A 23,079-nucleotide genomic window follows, 5' to 3' on the forward strand; every position below is an offset into this window, starting at 1 on the left:
TTCCCTTTGGAGAGCACATCCTCCTTTGGTGGCTCCCCCTCTGGGTTTTCCCAGGTGCCTCCTGTGCCGTGTGGTGGCTGGGGAATTGGATGACACATGTCCCGCCGTGTCCCGGTGGCTCTCCGAGGGATGGCACATGAGTGTGCCTGCAAGTGGGCAACACTTCCCTCGGGACGGCCTGCCGGCTCAAAATAAACTTGAGTTATGGATTTATTCAATTTGTAAAACCTCAGCTGGCATAAATAATTGAGAAAGCAAAGGTTTGTGTGTGGAGCGTACCTCAGGGACCTGCTCCTGCCTCCCTCCCTCCCACCACCCTTTCTTATGAAAATGATCCCAGTTGCACTGATAGATAATAACAACACCAAGCAATTAAAAGCTATGGGTGGCTGGAGAGAGGAGAAAAGGTTCAGTTAATGAGCTTTTCCTCTTCCTGTGCCCAGGAGAGCCTCCGAAGTGACGAGGCGATTAAAGCGAAGAGATAATTATAGATTATGTGAAAATGGCTCCCTTGGGGGGCCCGGGGCCCTGCCATAAACAGCAAGTGTTGTGAGCTCCTCTCGCTCCCCACACGCGTCCTGTTCCGCTCCGCTGCTGTGCCGAGCGGAGCCGTGCCGAGCCGTGCCAAGCACACGGGCCAAGCCACCTGTTAGAGGCACCCAGGGCCACTCCACTGCAAATCCACTGGGATGTGCCTTGGAGCAGCCCCAGGAAAACGGGAGAGGATGCCCAGAGTAGAGCCTGGCCTCACTCCTCTGCCCCGAGCTTTGTGCTGGAGGTAACGCGCAGAGCGGGAGGAAGAGGACAGAGCAAACCTGGAGGGTGTTCTCTGCACAAGGGTAAAATAATGGGATTTTCAAATCTCTTCTTTGCCCTTTTCAGTAGCAGCCTTGGTGCTGTTTACCAAGCAAGGAATTTTACAGGACTCCAGATAAGAAGGAAATTATCAACTGGCAGCACATCTTTTCTATGAGTTGTTTTAAACGTGTTGGTTCAACACGTGTGTTTTGGACAGCCTATAGAGAAAGCTTGCAAAGCCTTCTAAGCCTGGGGAGAGATGACTTGGTTTAAGTTGTTCCAAATCCTTTAATTCAAGGATGGAAAAAGCTGCCCATGTGTTATTTGCAGGCAACAGGTATGCTTCAACTCGTCTTTAATTCAGAATTGCTGGCTCTTACTGGGAAGCGGGGAGAGCACAAGGAAATAGCTTTGGGGGCCATCAGCAAGGGAGAAGAGGAACCCTCTGGCTGTCCTCAGGAAATAGATATAAAAACTCCACCAGCCTCTACTGACACTCAGGTGCTTCCTGATTTGAAGACTCCTTTTTATCTCAGCAATTTGACATGGAAAGAAAATTGTGTCCAAATCTTCCTTTTAGCTACAGGTTTTGCATTATTGTGCACATCTCCATTAGGCTGAGTTTCATGGTGTTTCTCATCTGAAGATGTCCTGAATACTGTATTTTTTATGTAAATTGAGATTTTTCTGAAAGTACTGATGGAAATGCTGTGGGTTCTCTCCCCCATAACATGATCTAAGCATGTCTTTGCACTGTCACTCCTGTATTTCTCACATGTTTATGCCTGGTTTTGCCTGTTTCTACCACTTTCTGGACCTTGCTGCTGACTCTTACCAGTTTTATGAAGAGTGAATTCCTGCTAGGAACAGGTCTGATAAAATCATCACATCCTTTTTCTTTTCCTGTACCTACTACAGTGGAGGTATTATTATATACACATTCACACACATAAAATAAAGGAAGGGAAAAAACAGAGTTGCCAAGTTTTCAAGCTGTGTTTCTTATTTGCACTGTGTGGTTTCAATGCAAAGTCAGCAAATAACAGTAACTCATCATTATTCCATTCACACCATTCAAGAAGAATGTCTTCCCTAGTATTGGTCCCTCCAAAAACTGGGTTTAACTCCTCTGAGCTCTTTCCTCAGTTTCCCTTCCTGGCTTTAGCTGGATCAGATTGTTTTAAATGTCTGGAGTGCAGCTTCATATGATTACTTTATATGTAGTTAAAATGTTCTCATTGTGAATGGAAAGGGCTTGTTTCTTTGTTAATATTTATAGCAAAGTTGGATATAATATATGCATATATATATTATATATATTATATAATACATAATTTTTAAGGAGGGCATCAGGGAGCAAAGGAATGGTTTAAAGATTGAGAAATAAATGCAGAGCAGAAGAACGAAATTTCCCGAAACCTTATCTTTAGGTGGGGAAATTGGTATTCTGGATTAATTCCATTGTGGACACTTCTGAAAGAAAAGTGGTTTTTTGGAATGGGGATATATAGAGCATTTGCAGAGTTGGTTATTCCAGAAAACTAAATCATATCCAAATAGCTTTGTCAGGTCATTTTCCCCTTACAGACAGTAATATCCTCGGGAAAAGACATTAAAAGTCCTGTCTGGAGGCTGTGGTGGGAAAGTGGGCTGGTTGTGGTAGGTCAGGGTTGCTGTGCCCTCTCTGCTGGCACAGACCCCATGGATGCTCTCTGTGGAGCACAGTCAGGTGCTTTGTGGCTGCCACATCCCTGCTGGTGCCTCTGGTGCTGCTCTGTGAGCTCTGTCAGGGCTCTGCAGCACGTGGAATGACCAGGTGGCATCACTGCCAGGGAGGGAAGGGCACAGCTCATGGGTGTGACATGGAAAATCACCCAGGAGTACCTGGGGATGGTTTTGAGCCTCTCTAGTGAGAGGGGATTGGCGTTTGCTTTGGTGTTCTGAAGAAAGAGTGATCTGTAATAAATGAGGGAGGTGTGGCTGTGCAGTGGGGAGCCAAGTTCCTGTACAGGATTGTTTGAAAAGCAGCTTCTCCCCAAAAGCTGCTGTGGGCAGCCAGGGCTGTGCTGGAGAGGTTGGACTAACAAGGCAGGACTGGAGGGACTTCCCAGCATATCACAGCAGCCCTTGTTAGCAGGGGCAGGCATGGCTTGTGACCTCCATCATGAGTCTGTCAAGCTCCATCTCGAGCAGTGTAAGCTTTTGCCTTTTCTAATCCCACTGTGGGATTCTTTTTTCCTGGAATTCAAGGTAATTGCATTTAAAGAATTCAGTGATCTGTTTCCCTGGAGTTTATGTGTAACAGGCAGGACCTCCAAGGAATGAGTTCATGACAAACTAGTCAAGAAACTGGGAGGTTCCTGTAATGTCCTTAGGCCTAAACACAGAGTGTGGAATCCTGTGTGGCTCCCAGCTCTTCACTAGAAAGGTGCAGCTCAGGTGTCTCTGCCTGTGTACAAAGGGTAGGGGTGATGTGCTGGAGAACAGTGCTGCTGAGGCAGCAAGGTGAGAGGGAGGGAGGGCAGAGGAAGTGAATTCTTTGGAGAAAGCAGTGATCTGCCACTGGAGCAAGTATCAGTGCTTTTTCCCACCTTATTCTGGCACCCTGGCAGGACACAGATGCTTGAGGTGTGAAGAATCAGACTGTATCTCAGCAAGCAAGATACATAACAATAAAAGACAAAGTCAAAACTGGATCATGGTGCTCTGCTCTGCATGGACATGGCCTTGCTGGCATTTCATTTTTGGGGGACTACAGGTTGGAAAGTGTCACTTTTTGTTTGTAACCCATTGCTCAGAAATGCCAATGTTATCTAGATTTTACTTTTCCTTCCCAGAGTTCTTCAGCCTGCAAGTTCCAGAGCAATGCAGATGAACAGAAATGCTGTTGTTGCCTTTTAACACCAGGGGATCAGTTCTCAAATTTCCCTGTTGAATTTCTCCTGCCCACAGCAGACTGAGCTCCTTACAGGGTCTGACCAGCTCTAGAAGGTCTTTAGTTAAGGTGATTGAAAACTGGGGATGTCATGTGAGGCAACAACTCTGTGTTGAACTCTTGTGAAGCTGCCAAGTCCCATAGCAATGCTGATGGGCTCATTTGAACCATGGTTTTCATCTGGAAACTGGAAAGAGAGAGGATTATGTGGTCTTTTTGGCTTACTTCTGGAAAACCAATGGCCTCTTGTCTTTATTCCCTGCTAGCAGCACAGTGGTATCTCTGTACTTATGCCTAAAGGTATTATTCTTGTAAGAATCTGTGAAAGGCCTTAACTTCATTAGAGGTGTTTGGCAGGTAAGATGGAAGTTCTGCTGTGTCTGAAGGCAGAATATTGCTTTTAGCTGTAGGAGGATCTGTAGGTGTGACTCCAGCACCTGTGACACCATCATTTGATCTTTCTGCCTGCAAGCAGAGCCCTGGCTGGTGCTGTATCCAGGATCCAAGATGTGTTTAGCCAGGGACAGATTGTTCTGCAGGTGTCCTGTTTGTCCTGCTGTTCTCTCCAAGCCATGTTGGTGGCCTCTGTCCAGGGTGGGTGGCATTGGCTGGGGCTTTGTTGTGACCCAGAGTGACTTACAAGAAGAGCAGCTTTAGCCTTTTCTCTCACTGCAGTGATTTATACCAGAACTTGAACATGGATTTTTCTGGCTAACTTCATACATATCTTGTGCCATTTCACAGGAATAAACTGATATTTGTCTGGACATAATACTGTTAAAAAACAACCTTTGTTTTTCTAGGAAGCAGAATCTTCTGTTTCTTAACTTGGGGGAGGTGGGGAAAAGCACATTATTCTGCATGTGCAATGCTAGATGCCTGTTTGGATCCAGTGACAGCACTGAAATGTCTGTAACAAAGTTATAGCATATAATGTGCATGTGGCCTTTGTGTTGTGCAGTAACATGGTGCTTCTTTTTCTTTTTTTTTTTTTTTTTCCTGAATAGGGAAGAGGACAAGAACATTTTTGATTACTGCAGAGAAAACAACATTGACTATGTAACCAAAGCCATTCAATCAAAAAAAGTGGATGTGAATGTCACAGATGAGGAGGTATGGAGAAAAGATAAGGACCATCAATCTTTTATCTGTTTTGTGTATTAATTCACTGCTACTCCTTTTTAAAATTCAATGGATGGAATTGTTGTAACAAGGTGCTGCAGCAGTTGGACAAACACTTGGTTGTTGAGACAGGGTAATCTGTTTGGAAACAGCTTTCCACTGGATTTCTGGTGGTGTGGATGTCTAACTGTGGGGCTGTAGCATGTCAGATCACAAACTCAGTTTCTCTATTATTTTCAGCAATACCAGCAGACACTTGCAGAGTAAGATCTTCTGAATACCTTCCTTTCCCCACTTTGTACACTAAATGTGGTCAAACAGAAGTAGGAAGTGAGGGAAACAGCTTTTTTGGCCCATGAAGTCTGTTCAGGTTGAAGGAGGATTTCTGACATGCCACAAGCTTTTCATCATTTCAGATAGAGGGGAAATTAGTTGAGGCATTCACATTCTCTGAGCAGAGAGACATAATTCTCTCTCTCAGAGCTTTTTTCCTAGAAAAACACCGAGAGAAGAAGAGAAAAAGAATTCTTATCTCTACTTGCTACTCCTGTTATCTTGCACATGTGAAATGTGTTAAAAAATTTTCTACCTAAAATAATTTGTCAATTGAATTCTGCTAAAGATTGTTTTGTTTCCTTAAACAATTAAAAAAAGCTGTGTCCTGACTGTTGGGAGACAGTCACGAGTTTTCTTTAATATTCTTTAGTATTCTGTGTAGTATGGATATAATATAGTATATATATAATATAATATAGTATATAATGTAATACAATATAGTATATAATGTAATATAATGTAATATAATATAGCATATAATTAATATCACATCATATATAATCTAAATATTATATATAATATTTATATACTATAATAATATAAAGTATATTATAGAATAGAATAGAATATATTTTAATTAATATAGCAATTGTTCAGCATTCTGAAGCAATAGAGTCAAATACCAATCATTTCCTTCATCCAGAACACCCTAATTTTATATAATGAGTGACAGAGGCTTTCCAGCTTTCCAAAACCAGTGACATTGTCCGGTCTTTCTCTGTTCATCAAACTCAAACCACCATTTCCCCACAGTGAGATAATACAGGCATTGCCAGAAATCCCAAGAAAAAAGTCTAAAACTGTGAATTGGCTTCATCTTTTTTTTTTTTTTGTAAGAACAAACAAACTGGGGGCAGTTTCCTGTTGATCCTTCAGGAGTTGTGGCTGTACCAGGTTTGTCACCTTGGTTTCCCTGCTTGCACACTGCCACCTAGCCCTGTCCCTGGTCCAGGCTGAGCCCAGCTCCTTCCAGCACGTTGTGTTTTGGTGAACAGATGAAGTGCTTAGACATTCATAGACTGAGACGCCACAAATTCAGTTGGGTTCTCCTGTAGCTCTAAGCAGATTTCTGCCCTCTGAGCCATGACAGCCCCGGCTGGGGCTCTGAATGCTGATGGCAGGGCCTTTTATTATTAATCAGGAATTCATGTGAATTAATTTTCAGTGGAGAGGAGGGAGGGTGTTCACAATCAGGATTGGAATTTCACATCATAAATTCAATGAACTGAGGCTGTCATGTGCTACACGGTCGCTGCAGCAGCACTGTTCCTGAGCTCCATCCTCCTCCTGCTGATCACAGGTTACAGGAGATGTCCAGGGCAGTCCCACAGAAAATGCAGCTGGAGTCTGTTCATTAATGAAAGCTCATTTTTAGGATCACATGCTTGCAGTAAGTGCATCTTAGCATTGCTTTGTTTCCACTGGCAAGATACTCTTTTGTAATTAGCAGCATGCAGAAGCTTATATTTTCCTTTCTGTTCAAATATGCTTGTTTTCAGCAAAAGAAATACTGTTTTAAAACTCAAAATATTTTGTGGAAGCTGAAGTATCTAACTATGTAAAAAACTACTGGATTGCATCCTCTTTGGGAGTTATCCATGAGTCCCTGATGTAAAAGAAGTCCTGTTTCTAACTGTTGGATATTAGCAGGTGGCTGTTGCAGAGTATGGGATTGATTCAGCACAGGCAGGAGCCAAAAACATCTGCTTACCTGTGAAGGACTTGTGAGAGGATTCCCACTGGGACAAAATTCCCCCACAGATTAAATTCTCACAGCTTCAACAATTTTGGTTTACCCCAACCAATGCTCAAAACCCCCAAAAAATAGCATACCACACCAATACAAATACCAATAGCATACCAATACAAAGGAAGAATCTGAAAGAAATAGTTGTTTCATTACATATTATGGAACTGAAAGCATTGCCAGTGTTGCTTGGTATCCAAACATGTTCTTCCCAGTCTGGGAAGAAACTTCTTTTCCAATACCATGCAGGTTGATTGAAGTTTTAGAACCCATTTTAGACTGCAGATAACCCAGACTGAGCCTTTCATGAAGTGTATGCAGGCACAATCTTGTCATTTTTATTAACTATTTTAGTGTTACTGGGTAAATGCATCCTGCCAAATCCAAAATCTGCCTCACCTGGCTTCTGGACATAATTCACACTATCAATCCCTTGATTTAAATACCTGTAAATTGAAAATATCAGCAGGGTACATACAAAGAGTTGACTACTTATGAAACAAAATCTACTGAAGCACCAAATAGGCTCGTGCTAAGCTGCAAAGACACTCAGCTCAGCCTTTCCTTGGACAATAAAGACTTGGCTGGGGCTGTAGGGTGTTTAGATTTTATTTTTATGTGATATGGTAGTATTCCATCTAATTGTATCCCCCCCCCATTTTGTGCAAACCTGGAAGAAGTCAGTGAAAGGAGAAAGAATAAAAATGTGAAAGAATAAAAATGTAAAGTGTGGATGAGCCAACTTAGTCAAAGCAAAAGGATTTCAGAAAAGGCAGCAGAAGTTCTTGGGGTTTAGATAGATGCACTAGAAAACTTCCAAAGCATAAGTGGCCTTCTCCCCAGAAGTAAAGCTGTTCATGTGCAGCATCCAGGCCAGCATACTGCTAACAGTTTAGACCTGATAAACTTCAATTTAGAATTAAACAAAGAACCTAATGACAGTAATCATGTACAAGCTTCCATTTACTGCATCTAAATTGCCCAGAGTTCAACAGAATCGCTTGCATTCACTTATAAGAAGTAGCACAGACTAAAACAACCTGTTTTCCTTGTGTATGTCAGCAGGACTAATGGAAGAAGAAATGGACTGTGGCTGTGAAGTCACCCCAGGCACATCCTGGGAGTGTGGCTCACTTGCTGCCTTTTTGAAAATAGCATTTCTCCACCTTCTAACAAACCAGGAGCTGCTCAAAGGCAGAGATGAGTTGCTTTTGTAATTTGTGCCAAGGGCTGTGGAGGTTGTACCTAGATAATTTTTTTTTAATTGTTGGATAAATCTCAGTAAACAAACATGTTACCTGTGTGCAATGTCTAAGCCCTTGCCAAAACTTTAATGAAAGGCATCTGACAGGATGATCACTTGGTCCCTGATCCTTGTGCTTTTCAGACAGCAATGCCCAACTGGTGCCAGCTTGCCAAGGAAAGGACAGGGGGGAAAATGTATTTGAGGAAGGGTCTCCTTCTGGATTTATAGGCTTTCTCCCATCAGAAAAGCTTCACCGAACATTTGAGAGCTCTGAAAGTGATTGACTTTCAAGTCAAGTTTACCTGTGTAATTGCAACAACAACCCTTCCATTCACTGTTCCTGCTGTCACAGGGGGATGCAGCCATTCTGTAGATATCTGTCTCTTCTTAATTACTGCTCACAGAGCACTTGCCACAAGTTAGAGTGGCTCATTGCTACCCAGCCATTATAGCTGCAAGCATCGTGCCTGGAAGTGCAGTTTGATACTGTAGCACATCCATTCGGTTTGGCTTTGTTCTCCCCTTTCTCTGCTCAGGCTAATTGATGTGAAAATCATTCCCATCCATTTGTCTGCCCACTCAGTGTATGGGAGACAAATCCCTGTCCTGTGCTTTGTTTGTGAACACCCTGTGACTTGGAGCTGAGCAAAATTGATGTGCTGTTGGCTTGAGAAACTGCTGCAGGAGCTGGCCAAGCTGGCAGCGGTTAGCCAAGCAAAGCACAGAAGATTTAAAAGGCAGGGTTAGTGCACTGGGGCTATTTTTATGCTTTTTTTTTTTTTTTTTTTAATACTTCAAAGGTGGGGGGGAAATGCATCTTCTCTCAAGTTCTGCATCAACTGTTGTGTTTGAATTGCAGGGAGGGAGTACCTTGTTTGACTGCATCTAGCCAAACCTCAGTGCTGCAGTGCTTTACTACGTGAAATTATTCATGTTGCTTTGAGTCTCTCACTGCTTAATGAAGTAGTCATGTGGGAATTGTTTTGGGAATGCTCAATCTGTGGCCCTTAAGATTTCTGCCACATTATTTAAACACACAAACACAGGCTGTATGCTGATATCAAGCAGCAGCTGGGCAGACTAAAGAGTTTTTCAATATGCACAGGTGATATTCCTGCTAAACAAAGATTGGCACTGTATTTTCGATTTAAACTTGACTTATCACTAAGGTTTATTTTAAGACATAGGAAACAAGTGGATTTTGTAGCTGTATAGCTGCCTAAGTATGTTAGCTGGAGCTGTTGATTGTTATTCTGATGTTCTACAAATAATTGTGAATATTATCTAGCTTCTAAATAAATGTGAATATTATCTAATAGAGCCATTAAGGTTGAAAAATACCTCTAAGATCATCAAGTCCAACCATTTTAAATACTAAATTTGTAGTAATGCTTTTTGTTATGCAATAAGTGGGCTGAGATTCTTCTGGAGGTATTTTTCCTTCCAGATCTCCTGGTGTGCTCTTGCACAGAAGATCTCCAAAGCCCCTTGCACCCCGTGTCCAGGGCATAGCATGCTGCAGACATTTCTTGGGTGGAACGTGTCAGCTGTTTAATAGTGCACAATTACAATGCAGAGCCATTTAAGGCACTAATTAGAAAATATTGTATCCATTTAGAGTTGTGGAGAAAATATATAGGTAAGCAGAGTGTAATTACCCAAAGTGGAATTGGCCCAAGACTTGAAATCCATACTCCTGCAAATAGCACAAGGAGATTTTTAATGACTATGGATGATCAGGCTTCAGGGTTTGTCTTGTTCAGTAGGCACCAAGTGTAGCAGAACCAGAATTTCAGTGTCATGAGCAGGACCAGTTGCACAGTGCTCTGGTAGCCCTGAGCTGTCACAACTAACTGTTGGTTTTCCTTTATTGGTCTCAGCCAATTTCAGCACCAATAAAATAAGATTCTCCTCGTCCAGAGACAAATGCAAACCAACATATTTTAGCCCCTAATCTGTAGCATGGACTTTGATATAAAGGATAAAAGTGCCTTTATTTTATCATGTAATTGTACAATGAATACATTTGAATAATTGCAATAATATTCCTCTACACATATATCAAGACACTGAAATCATCTGTTGAAGTATTTCTTGCTATTGTGCATATTTCAGATGTGCCTCTTCCTTTTGAGATAAACATCTGTGGCTTGAAGAAAGTTGATATATTTCCAATTAAATCCTAAGTCTTAAGTAATTACCAGTCTAGAGATGAGTTAAGGATGCTAAATGTGAATTAAAGATCTCTCCATATTTACCAATTGTTTTAAGTTGTACTCTTTCCCCCTTGTAGACTTTGATAGGGGTGTTGAGTGCAAGAAAATGAATCATTAAATGCTTGTGGATGTCATCAGTGCTTCCATAGAAAGTCACTGTCAGAAAATTCATTCTAATGCAAGGTTAATCAGTGTAACATTAAAATTACATGTTACAAAAATTAATTAGTGGCTGGGTCAAAAAGTGTGAATTTCCTGACTTAAAATCATGCTTTACCTCTGCTGCCCTGCCCAGGAATATCCAGCAGAAGCAGCATGAGCTTTGGTCACAGGTGTCTTCTGCCCCTCCTGCTTTCTGGCACCATGGCCAGGAAATTTGGCTCAGAGTTCCCATTAGCAGATAAATGAGTTGCTCACCTTGTTCCCCACTGCTTTGTCAAGAGATTTATAGCCAGGCATGGGCTAATTTAACTGATTTCTTTTGTGAGGGTCTGTGACTGTTTTCCTTGGCATATTGAAAAACACAGGTCAGCCTGATGGTGTCACAGCTTGAGGGAGGTGATTCCTGGTGATCTGCAGGGTGATTTCCAAGAAATCCCCTACAAGTGTGCTGTCCTAAACCAGGATTGACTGATAGAACATTAAGGCTAACTTGCAAAGTGTACATAGGAGGTTTTCTTCTTTCTCACACTACTTTGAGTTCACAGAATTCTCAGAATCACTGGGTTGGAAGAGACCTCCAAGACCATCGAGTCCAACCCAGCCCCAACACCTCAACTAAACCCTGGCACCCAGTGCCACATCCAGGCTTTGTTAAACACACCCAGGGATGGGGACTCCACCACCTCCCTGGGCAGCCATTCCAGAGCTTTATCACTCTTTCTGTGAAAAGCTTTTTACTAATATCCAGCTTATATTTCCCTTGGTGCAGCTTGAGGCTGTGTGCTCTGGTTCTGTCAGTGCTGCCTGGGGAAAGAGCCCAGCCCCAGCTGAGCACAGGCACCTTTCAGGGAGTTGTAGAGAGTGATAAGATCACCTCTGAATCTCCTTTTCTCCAGGTTAAACAACCCCAGTTTACCTTTCTCAGGGATCCTAAGCTATTCCTCATGCCCTTGGGCATGCAGGAAGGTCTGAACTTCCATTACATCCATCCCATGGTGGCAGATACCTGTAGAAAGGGGATGGGAAGCAAACTCTGAAGGTTTGGGAGGTGCTGGAGGTATGGATGCAGCAGCCTACCCAAAACAGGACAGTCAGGGGTGCCTGCCCAGACACCCAGTTTTAATCTTCTCTTCCAGCAGAGGCAGAACCCATGAATTGAGTGCTTCAGACCTGCCAGAGGAATGAGCTTTTGGGGACTTGGTATCCAGGTGACTTAGGCAGCACTGAATATCCTACCCTTGCTGTGTAAGTCACTGCTCCCAGAAAAGTCAGAGGTGCCAAAATCCTAAATCTATACAGGAAAACAAATAATGTGCTGGTTCTTGTGTTTCATACTTTGCTGCTTTTCCCCTCTACATTTCTAGCTGGCTTGTGGGTGTGGTGCTAAATTAATGAAAAATTGAACTATATGTCACTTGTGACATTTCTAGCATTATTGTGGAAGTCCAAATCACCAGTAAGTGGCATACTAGTATTATTTTGTATTTTTTATTAAGTCTGTGTTAATTTTAGAATTGGTGCTTATTACTTAATAGCAAGAGTGATTTTCCATGGGTTTTTTTTTTTTGCTTGGCTTTGTTAATTTTGTCCTGGCTGTTTCAGGGCCGGGCTCTGCTCCACTGGGCGTGTGACAGAGGACACAAGGAGCTGGTTTCAGTTCTGTTACAGAACGCTGCTGATGTGAACATCCAGGTAAGAGGGAGCACAGGTAAATGGTATTGATGTGTTACTCAGCCTCCTGACCAAATGTTTCCATGAATTCTAAGTTCTTCCCAAACTCCACAGCAAGTTCTCCCGGGGTATTTATCACAGAAAAGCTGCTCCATTCTGGTGACACCCCACCTGCAGTGCTGTATCCAGCTCTGGGGCCCCAGCACAGGAAGGACATGGACCTGTTGGAGCAAGTCCAGAGGAGGTCACAAAGTTTATTAGAGGGATGGAGCACCTCTCCTGTGAGGCTGAGAGAATTGGGGTTGTTCAGAGAAGGCTTTGGGGTTACCTAATTTCAGCCTTCCAGTACCTACAAGAAAGACAGAGACTGTTCACAAGCTTATTTAGTGACAAGGGAGAACAACTGAAACTGAAAGATAGCAGGTTTAGATTAGATATTAGGAAAAAATATTTTTCCCTGTGAGGGTGGGAAGGCCCTGGCACAGGTTGCCCAGAGAAGCTGTGGCTTCCCCATCCCTGGAAGTGTCCAAGGCCATTTTAGACAGAGCTTGGAGGAGCCTGATCTAGTGGAAGGTGTTGCTGCCCACAGCAGGGGTTTGGAACTAGGTAATGTCCTTTTCAACCCAAACCATTTGATGATTCTCTTATAAGAACATCCAAAAAAAGGTAACCTGAGAAAAATAACAAAATCTTGAGCCACTGAGGTTTGCAGCCCACATGTCTGAGCTTAGCTAGCACCAGTTTTAGGATGTCTGAACAGACCAGATTTTGACCTAAACTGGTTCAGCAGTCACTTTGCAAATGGTTTCTACCAGCCAACCAGTCTGCCAGTGCTCCTGAGTCAACACTCCCAGTTCTGTCTTGTTGTAATTAAGGGCTGGCCTTTAATGTAAATGTGATTGTATTAAGAAATAATTGTCCAACATATTCCTGTCAGATTATGATTGACTGCTCTTTACCATCATGGCACTTTTTGGCTCTGCTCTCCTTCCCAGTTTGGACATAGATACACCTTTGCTGATGAATCTTTGCACTCTTAGTGGTGAGATCTGAACAGCCTTCAATAAATGCTTGGGTAGTTTGTCAGAGGTGGATGTGAAGCAGAGCTGCAGTCTGAGGGCTTGTGGGCAGAGCTGTAGTGTTCACAAGCTACAGATAGCTGTGTTGGTATTTACACACACTTCAAATTGTTGTCAAAAAGTTTGTCTTGCCCTTTCCTGGGCAGAATTTCTGGTGGGATGGGTATGAGGCAGCACAGCGCTCTGGTGGCTGGTCAGATCTGTATGTTTGTCCCTAGATCTCCAGGGTTTCAGCTGCAATGGATTTAATAGGAGTTTTCCCTGACACAGAAGAGGGGTGGAGTGAATCCAGTGCAAATGGGGTGCTTTGCACATCCTGTCCATCTCCTGTCAGCTGTGTTGGATACAGACAGGAACACCTTTGTGTTGAAATTGGGAAGGAGTGGAACCAGGCTCCTGCCCATTCCCTCCTCCCTGGCAGCCTGGGAGATGGTTCTGGGTTCTCTCTGAAACATCTCTTCTCTTTGACACTTGTCTCATTCCATTGGAGGTAAAGTTTGACTCTTAGAAGAAAAAGCAAAAGAGAGAATCATCATATTTTTTCTCCCCCGAGTATTAATTTTCTGTTAAATTCTTCTCTTTTCTTTTTGATGCATTGCACATTTTCTAACCAGATTATTTTTGGCCAGTAACAAAAGGTTAATAATAGTCATAAAAAGAAAAATCAATCTTTGATATGTTTTTCCCCACCAAGGTAATAAGGGAGAATTTTTTATAAAGGTCTCTATTTGCATGTAGGTGTGTTCCCAGAGAAAGCAGACACATTTTTATTCTCAGCCACATATAAATTGCTATAATATTTCAAGACTTTGTGACTTAATGTTTATTTCTTTCTTTTTTCTTTTTTTTTTTTTTTTTTAATTTTGACCTTTACCCTGGAAGAATTCACATCCAAACCAAAAGCAGGAGAAATTTTAAGAGCAAGCAGAAGAAAAAGGGAGAGGGAGAAACTCTGGTTTCCTAATAGGCCATAAATACCAGAACCTGCTATAACACATTACCAAAGGCACTATCAGTTAATGTGTAGGCTGTGCAGAGCAGTGGGGTCAGTGTGGGGGGATGTCTGGTGAATGGGTGATGCTGTTTGTCCAGATGTGCTCCCAGCAGAGGTTTCCTCCACACCTCTGTCCCAGCAGCCTCCACAATCCCACCTGCCTCTCCAGGTCTTCAGGAATTCTTCTGTCTAGTTCAGATTGCAGCAGCACCTTCATTCAGGCAGCATGAGAGATAAAGAATAAATGAGGCATTATGAGGGTTATGAGCAGGTAGTGAAGGAGAGGAATGCTACAGACCAATTTTTTTTTAATTGCCTGTGTTTTAGTACGCTTCTAAAAAGTTAGTCAAACAGCATGACAGATTTATGCTCTCTTCCATTACCTTTTTAATAAATGTTCTTCCATCTTGGCTCTTTTGCAGTGTGCTAAAGTATTTTAGCTGCCCTAAGCAGGCAGTGACAGTGCTGCTCTGCTGGGTGACCTGGAGCAAGTCTTACCTGCACACTGTGCCTAAATACATTTTTGCTGCCTTATTTTAGTTACCTTTATACTGTCTGTTGTCAAAGTACTGCAGTGTCTGGATCAGAAGGGTCTGCAAGTGTCAGCTTATTGCTCTTTGCTGATAAACAGCTTTAGGAGCACGAAGAGAGGTCTCCTGGCTCTGCTCATTCTTGCATCATGCTCAAACCCACTGTAATTCTGGGAATAACCCAGTGCCCCTGGACTGCAGTGATCCAGGGTCTGTGCTTTTTGTTTCAGCACTGGTGCTGCACCTTCCAAGGGTGGTCACTGAAAAGCTGCAGCCACTGAATTCTCTGCTCGATCATAATTAGCTCTAATAGCACATTTTGAAAAGAGGTGCTAAAGCAATTGCCATGGGCAAGGGAATACAAAAAGGCAGCAGGCTGCTCTGCTTTGTTGAGAAGGGGCATTTGTGTAATTGAATTACCTAAATCTCCAGTGCCAGGGGCCATGTCAAAGTGGGTGGTGGGATTGTTTGGAGCTCTGCTGGAAATACCCAGAGCTTGGGGCTCAGAACAGCCTCCTTCACTGGAGCTGATTGCCTACACCAGCAACAAAACAGTTGGGAACATCATGTTAAGGTAAAAGATTCTGAGCGTAACACAGTGGTAACATAAGAGTTATGAAGGGGCTCAGCAACACAATTATAAAATCCATTTCTGGCTTTAAAACATATGACACAAATTTTCCTTGTAGAGTATAAACAGCAAAGGAAAACCTCTTTCCTCTATGGGGAGAGCTCCTTCTGGGTGTGAAGTGCTGCTCAAGCAGCTTTAGAGGAGCTCCTTTAGTGTATTTGGGGGACATAAACCATAGACTTTCCTCCTGGACTTCCTGTGGCTGCATTTTTTCATTTGTGGGTACTCTGTACTCCAAAATAATAATCCATGTGTTTATGGCATGCCCTTGGGAGTGTATGGGGAACTGTCTGGGAGTGGTGCTCAGCAGCTCAGCTTACTCTGGTAAAGCTTTTCAAGCCTATCTGGCCATGGGAGCAAGTCTTAACATAAATATTGTGAGTTGTAAAGGGAACTGTGTCACTGGACACACAGGTTAATTAAGGGCTGTGTACATATCTGTGAGGTAGAGCAGCTGAGTTTCAACTATTTCTAAATATTTTATGATTTTTAAACTGCATCATTGTGTAGTTATGAATGTTATGGTAATAACATTCTGTGCTGAAATTTTTTTAGCTTCTGGCTAAAAGGATGAAAAAAGTTGTAACTGATCTTCAGTTTTTATTTCCTGACTTTTCACTGTCCTGGTAAAGTGTAGATCAGTGCACTAAGACTTTAAACCACTGGTGAGCAAGTTCTCAGTAGTCACTTGTGGACCCTTCAGGTGTTTGAGAAGGAAACTTGAGAGCAAAGCTGAAAATAATCAGGTTAAGAAAGCTGTTGCTAGTATATGTGGGGTTTATTTTATTCATTTATGTAAAGTAGTGATTTCAGTGAAAAGCATCTGGTGTCTGTGCTGTCTGCAGAGAGCATTGCTTGATTTTTGGTAGCAGTGTTGGATTTGTATCTTGTACCAATTCATGCAAGGCTGCTCAGTCATATTTATGCACTGAGTGGTGCTTGTCAGCATATTTCGAGTTAGATTGGGGTTTTTTCCTTTTTTTTTTTTTTTAAGTCACTTAGAGTAACATGGTTGCCTCCCCAGGCTGTCTTTCTCCTAGTTCCCAACTTCCCTCCTCTATTTGCATCCTAACACTGATGATCAGAGTGTTCTTGGAGACATGGAATATGGAGCTGCCATCCCCTTGTAATACCTTCACTGACTAAGGATAAAAAAAAGAAAAAACCTTTTCAAATGAAGACAATACAAACATAATAAATGGCAGGGAGGGTTCATCTCCCTCATGACTCAATCCTTTTCAAACAACATTATTATTGACTGACCTATTGGTTGCCAAAAAGGAAAATCAATTGTACTAGAAGTAGTTGCTGGGCCACAGATCACAGTACTAACCCAGCAGAGACAGGTTGATTTTTATCAACTATCCAAAGACTAATTTCCACCATTAGCTAAAAATTAAGTAAAAATTATGGATATGTCGAAGATTGCTAAGATTGGTGGTCTGCTGGTTTTGTGTGTTTGTGTGGATTTTCTCTTTTTCTGCCTGGCTTCTAAAAGGCTTCTGTCTCTATAGGGTAAAAAGAAGCAAGGAATAGCCAGGCCTGCTTGCATGCCTGCATTTTTTTCTTTTCATCCTTCTTCATTTGGGTTTCACAGCAAGGGTCTTGTGTTGGTAGATATTTAAAATTAAGCTGGTCTCAGCAAATATGCATCCCTTCCCTGCCTCCTGCACCAAACATTATTCATGCCCTCATGATCTGTGCCTGTAGGGAGATGGAGAAATTGATGTGGATGTTTTGGCTGTTGTGACCAAGGACCACAGGCTCCATCTACACATCTTTCCCCCTCCCCAGTGAGATGGGGGATACAAAAACAGTTTTGGGTAGGGTGCCAGCTGCCAAAGTCCTCTGCTGTTTTGACCATTCTCTAAACCTGGCTGAGATTAAATAGGAACATGACAGCCTCGTGCCCTTGCAGTTAATGTCCCTAGGATCAATTTCTCCCTAAATATACTAAAAGCCTGGCTCATAAAGCCAGGAGGGGTCCTGTCCTGGACCTGATGCTGCAGCAGAGGCTTTGGCATAGGCATGCTCACAGCAAGCAGAGGATGTCACAGGTACTGCTGTGGAGGGAGCTACAGTAGGGACACTAAACAGAGATGAAAAGCAAAGCAATGAGAGCAGATTTATTAACCACAGTAGTGTCCTCCTTCCCTTAACCACCTCCATCCCTGTCTCAGTATTTCCATGGTCAGGTTTGTTAAGCAGATCTCTGAAGACTCTGCAGCCATGCACCCCTTCAGCTTTGACACTGCTGCCAGTGGGTGTGGAAGCCATTAGCCAAAAGAAAGGAGAGATCTGCTCAGTGACAGAGGGTAGCATTCTACATTAAAGCATTGACATTGTGCCAGTCACACAGTTATTACAGGTGGCACAGCTCCATGTCTCTCCTGAGTCTCTCTGTGGAATGTAGATTGGCAGCAGGTTGAATGTTAAATGGTCACCACTCAGCAGATGCTGTTTTTACTTACTGTGAGAAAAGTCCCTTTCAGCAGAAACATTTGCAAAATATTTGCACTCTAAATATATGCTGGGAAAGGCAGAGATTTATCCCTGGTTTGCTCCTTAGCTTCTGAAGCCACCTCAGGCCTCATCAACACTAACCATCAGTTGTACAGATGATGAGATGTTTCCTTCTGCTTGTCCAGGCTGGGCTCCTTTAGCATTTTTTCTTCCTATCTTCCAGTTTGACATATCCAGTCTTTGTTTCTTCTGCTGCCTGTAGACAGATGAATCATTGCTTCATGGCTGGTGCAGCAGAGCAGTTGGCACCCTTGCAGGCAGCCCAAGTGCAGCACTGCCTGCAAAGCAGCTCAGCAGCCAGGAACTGCTGCAGGCTCCTGTGTCCTGCAAAAGCAGTGTTTGAAAGTGAAATCCAAGAGCTGGCCCTGAAAAAACTCTGCTGCTTTGCCCTCAAAGTCTAAAACTGCTTTTGGGGAAATCAAAAGGCAGGACTGAGGACAGTGGCACATTGTAGTGGCTTGTGGGCCCTGTACTGAGGGCTGTGCTGTGCAGAGGGAGGCGTTTCCATGGCCAGTGCTGGGCCAGGAATGCAGAAAGGCACACAGTTTGAGCTCAGGGAGCCTTGTGCTTGATTCCATGCCTGACAGCACAGCTCTGTAGTGGTACACCCCCTGTCAAGGCTCACAGTAGACAGAAGCCAGCAGCAGCAGTGAGCTCTGAGGTCAGGGCAGGTGGCACCCTGAAGCAGAAACAGGTATCTTGTTGTCTTCATGTGTCCCTGTAGAGGCAGGAAAGAGCCTTACCTTGAATGCCTCCCTTGGAGGACATGGGATGGCCCCATGGCCCTTGGTCCCAGGGTCATCTTTGAAATCAGCATGTGTTAAAACACCTGTAATTCCTGAGGTCATTGTTGGAAATGCTTTAGCCCCTCATTAAGGTGTTTGGGTAACTGCACAAACAGGATGCCACTGGCAGCCAAGCTGGTTCTTCAGGTGAAGCATCACCCCAGGAATGGTCTCTAATCACCCTAGGAGTGGTCTCTAATCACCCCAGGAATGGTCTCTAATCACCCCAGGAACGATCTCCAGCCTTGCTTCATTTCCTATGGCTTTGCTGTCACTCCTCCCTGCCGGAGGAACCACCAAACCATCAGCTACCCTTTGCTCAGGAGAGATGGTTCCTAGAACATCTTCTTTTAGCATCAGCCTTTTGGAAAAGCTTTCCCTGTTTTGAAGAAGTTCTGCCACTCACCTTCTCCCTGAGGACTTCTCAGTTTGAAAAAAGTCTCAAGGCTTTACTTCCAAATGGAATTTTATATTCATCTCTTGTTGGCAGTTGTTTCTTCTGGCTTGCTCTAAAAATCAAAAACAACAAACCCATACAAAACAAAAAAACAACAACAACAAAAAAACCCCAATTCTATGTAAATCATTGGGGCGTCTCAAATTTGCAGTCTTCAGCACAAATTACTTTTAAGTTTTGCTAAAAGAAATTGTCCTAATGCTTTAGATATTGGGGCAGTGACTCTTCAAGCTTATTTTGGTTAGATTTTAAGTAAAATTTTTCATTTTTATAGCTCCATGGATTGTAAGTGGCAGAATATCACTGAAAATGGCAAAGCTAATTCAGTAGGTTCCTGTTTCTCAACTTGTACATGTTACTTTTGCATCCATGTCAGTGTTTGCATCCAGTGTCAGTGGAGGAGACTTTCTAGCTCAGAGTTGTCTCTGGTGGCAGGGAAGAGTCAATGCTTAGGAGACAGAGTAGGGTAAGCATACAGTGATAATTTCATATATTTTCCCAGAATCCAGGGCTTGGAGGCTTCCTGAACCACTGTTATTATTTTTGCACTTCTGGATTTTTTCTTTGATAAATTTCTTTCATCCCTCTTTGAATTCCCAAACTTTATGCTGGTGGGAGTCCTGTAGTTTAACTGTACATTTGCTTTGCACTTGCCATGATCATTTCATGTGAGAGCCCATTTTTCTTGTGTAATGAGAAACAGTAATTGTTCCCCCAGTTACCTTCTCTGTCCTGCTTTTGACTTTCTTGGCCTCCTTGATTCCCCTTGATCACTTCTTTTTCAGACTGAGGAGATTTATCTGTTTTATCCTACCCCATTTGGAAGCTGCTCAGTAACTTTGTCACTTATCATTCTTTGGGTCATTTCTAGTTCCTCTTTATTCCTCTTAGATGAAAGGAGCAGCACTTCTCCCAGTGCCCAGGCTGTAAGTACAACATGAGATATAATGAAGCAATATAGTCATGTTTTTCTTATTTTTTTTTTTCCCCCAATGCCTCCTTGTTGTTTGTTTTTTATTAACTACTGTTGAATACTGAGCTGGTGTTATAGAGCTGTCTGTAATAACTCATGATCTGTCTCCACAGTGGTTGTATTAGCTAGTTCAGAGCCTATTGCTCTGGATTTAGGCTGAAGATTGTTTTTCCGCATGTGCATTACTTGGTGTTTTTTTAGAGTTGAATTTCATCTGCAAGCTTTTCACCCTGTCACCTTTAGATCCTTTTGTAGCATTTTACATGCAGCTTTTGGTTTAAAGGACTTGGATAATTCACTCCCAGCCTGCTTCCCCAGTTCCCTTCTGTGGGCTGAACAACCCAGGCCCTTGCACAGATCCCTCAGAGGCTCCAGCTCTCACCAACAATTGTGCAAGCTGGTTGTTTACTCCTGTTCAGTCTCTAATTTTGTAATCACTTCTCAAGCAAAGACCTTCCCTCTTGCTCTCTGATAGCATCATTTAATAGTCTTTGGTGAGAGGGTGTGTCCAGAGGCTTTTGGAAATCCATGTGAACAGGCATCCCCACTCGTGTGGGACAGCAGAAATCTTGGGACAGCAAAGGCCGCTGCCATCCTTTCTCTGCCTGTCACAGAAAATCTACTCAGTTGCTCCCCTTTGTAACAAAACAAGTAAATCCTATCTTGGAGTAATCTTCTAGTTTATCTAACACACCAATGGACTGTCTGTCCCACCTTAGACATTCCACGTTGCAATGAGTCTTCCCTCTTTTAACAGTGCTCAGCTTGGCTGGAATAGAAGTTTGTTACAAAGCAAAGGCCTGAACTTCCACAAAGGTGTGTTGAGGCTGTGTGTGGTGCTCATTCTCAGGCTAGGAGGTGCCTGTCTGCAGGCTGGGCACCAGCATTGGAAAAACTGTTGAGCTTCCATCATCTAAATCCGTTTCTGCTGTTCCAGCCAATTAAACATTAAAATGAGCGTGACAAATAAGTGTTTGTTTATGGGTCAGTAACTCTGGAGTGTGACATGGCTGCCCCAGACAATCCATTTCAGGGCAGGCCTGGGCAGCCTGACATCCTTGGGTGTGTAATTGCTTTTATAGGGAAAGGGAAGCAATAAGGATAATGCAGCTATCAGGCCTCGACTCACTAGTTCAGAAACTTCCCCTTGCCAATCAAATTCCTTTGGTATTCAACCAGTTTTAGGCTTGTTCCAAAGGCATTATTGTGCTGTCAGAGAATATCCTGATGGATATATGCATTCTCTCCAGTGTTGGATGTTACTTCTTTGGTTTTGTCCACCAGCCAGCCCTCAGTGCACACTTTATGGCAACAGACAGGCCTGTCTTGTCCCTCTCCCTTGCTTCCCCCTCCTCTATTATATATATTTTTTTTTCAGCACTATTAGATTATTAAATGCTTAATGACTATTCCATTCCTGCTAACTATACTTTTGATGAGCTGCAGTAATAAAACTTTGTAACAGCGAAGCGTGTGTCTGGTTCCTTTATAGGAAGGGCACATTTGGGGAGCTGAAGTAATGGGGGATAAAACTCAATTAATGAATAGAAATAAAAAGAAGTAAATGAAGTAATCAAACTCAGAGAAATTAGTATTGGCAGGTCTTGAATGATGCTCTTGGATGAACAATCTTTCAAAATCCTTCCATGTATGCCGCTGCTGTCTCTTTATTTATTATTAAAATAACATGATCCATGAGGCGCTCGGGGTGACTCCCAGCCTAGCTAATTCTAATTAATCCAGTCAGGGAGAGCAGCAGGGTAAGTGGAGCAGTCTATCGGATTGAAATTCATAACTTAATTGAGGTCAAAGTCCTGGGTTGGGAGAACAAAAGTCTTTCACTGGGACCAGGCAGATCAATAGCAATAAATATCTGGCTTGGATGCAAGTAGCTTATAGTGACGGATTATCTGACACTGGCCAGAGGTCTTGGTCTTGTTCAGGGCAAAGTCCTATGGCATGTTCAGTGGAGGATGACTTTTGCCAGTGTTCCCTCCAAAACCCCAAACAACTCTTGAAGGACTCGTGGGACCCTCAGGAGAAGGATGTCCATACAGAAGTCCACATGGGTCATGCTGAAATTTGATTTCTCAAGGTACAGGTGTCTCATCAGTAGCACAAGGGCAAGTGTCACATTAGTGCTGATGGAGGCTGGAAGAAGTTGCTCAGGCTTACAGGAACTTGGAGCTAAATCACAGTTTGTCCAGAAAAAGACCTTTAGGATCAGGGGAAGCTGAACCGTGGATGGATGGGCTTTATGCCAAGTCTGTATTTATAGCACCTTTACGTAGGAGGACAGAGGAAGGTTGGAAGAGAGAAGTGTAAATAATCATTAAGTTGGGTTGGTAGTGAGAAAGAAAACAGCAGAGGAAGATGTGATGTTGCCTGTTCTTCAGAAAAGCATCCAGTGTCTGCTGTTGTCACCGTCATATTTTCTGGAAAAATCTCTTTGCCCAGGATTCTTCTCCTGGGAAGCTGAAAAGCCTCAGAGAAAAATGAAAGCAATAATTATCTGATTTGCTTCTCCGGTGTTTTGCTGCTTTGGAATGTGTTTGGACATTGTTAACCAACTGGTGGTTGTTTCATTGGTTTAATGTGATTTATTTTGACTTATTGGCCAATTATGGCCAAGCTGTGTTGAGGCTCTGGGAAGAGTCGCAAGTTTTCTTTAGTATCTTTCTAGCCTTCTGTCTGTATCATTTCTGTATTCTTTAGTATAGTTTAGTATAGTTTTAGTATAGCATTCTTTAATATAATATAGATCATAAAATAACAAATTGGCCTTCTAAGAACATGGAGTCAGACTCATCACTTCCTCACCTTCGTTGGGGGTGCCCTGAATACAAGATGCTGTGACCTCCAAAATGTTCTGTT

The 23,079-nt window shown here is 42.8% G+C and overlaps 1 protein-coding gene across 1 annotated transcript in view; it reads left to right on the forward strand.

Annotated features, from left to right (window-relative positions):
- ACBD6 (acyl-CoA binding domain containing 6) overlaps positions 1–23,079 on the forward strand; it is an 84,641-nt gene that overhangs the window by 32,268 nt on the left and 29,294 nt on the right. Inside the window, exons 5-6 of the mRNA XM_063165369.1 lie at positions 4,741–4,846; positions 12,165–12,254. Coding sequence (XP_063021439.1) covers positions 4,741–4,846; positions 12,165–12,254 — 196 coding nt within the window. The remainder of the gene's footprint in view (positions 1–4,740; positions 4,847–12,164; positions 12,255–23,079) is intronic.

Source organism: Melospiza melodia, chromosome 11, assembly GCF_035770615.1.
Source record: "Melospiza melodia melodia isolate bMelMel2 chromosome 11, bMelMel2.pri, whole genome shotgun sequence".
NCBI classification, from domain to species: domain Eukaryota; kingdom Metazoa; phylum Chordata; class Aves; order Passeriformes; family Passerellidae; genus Melospiza; species Melospiza melodia.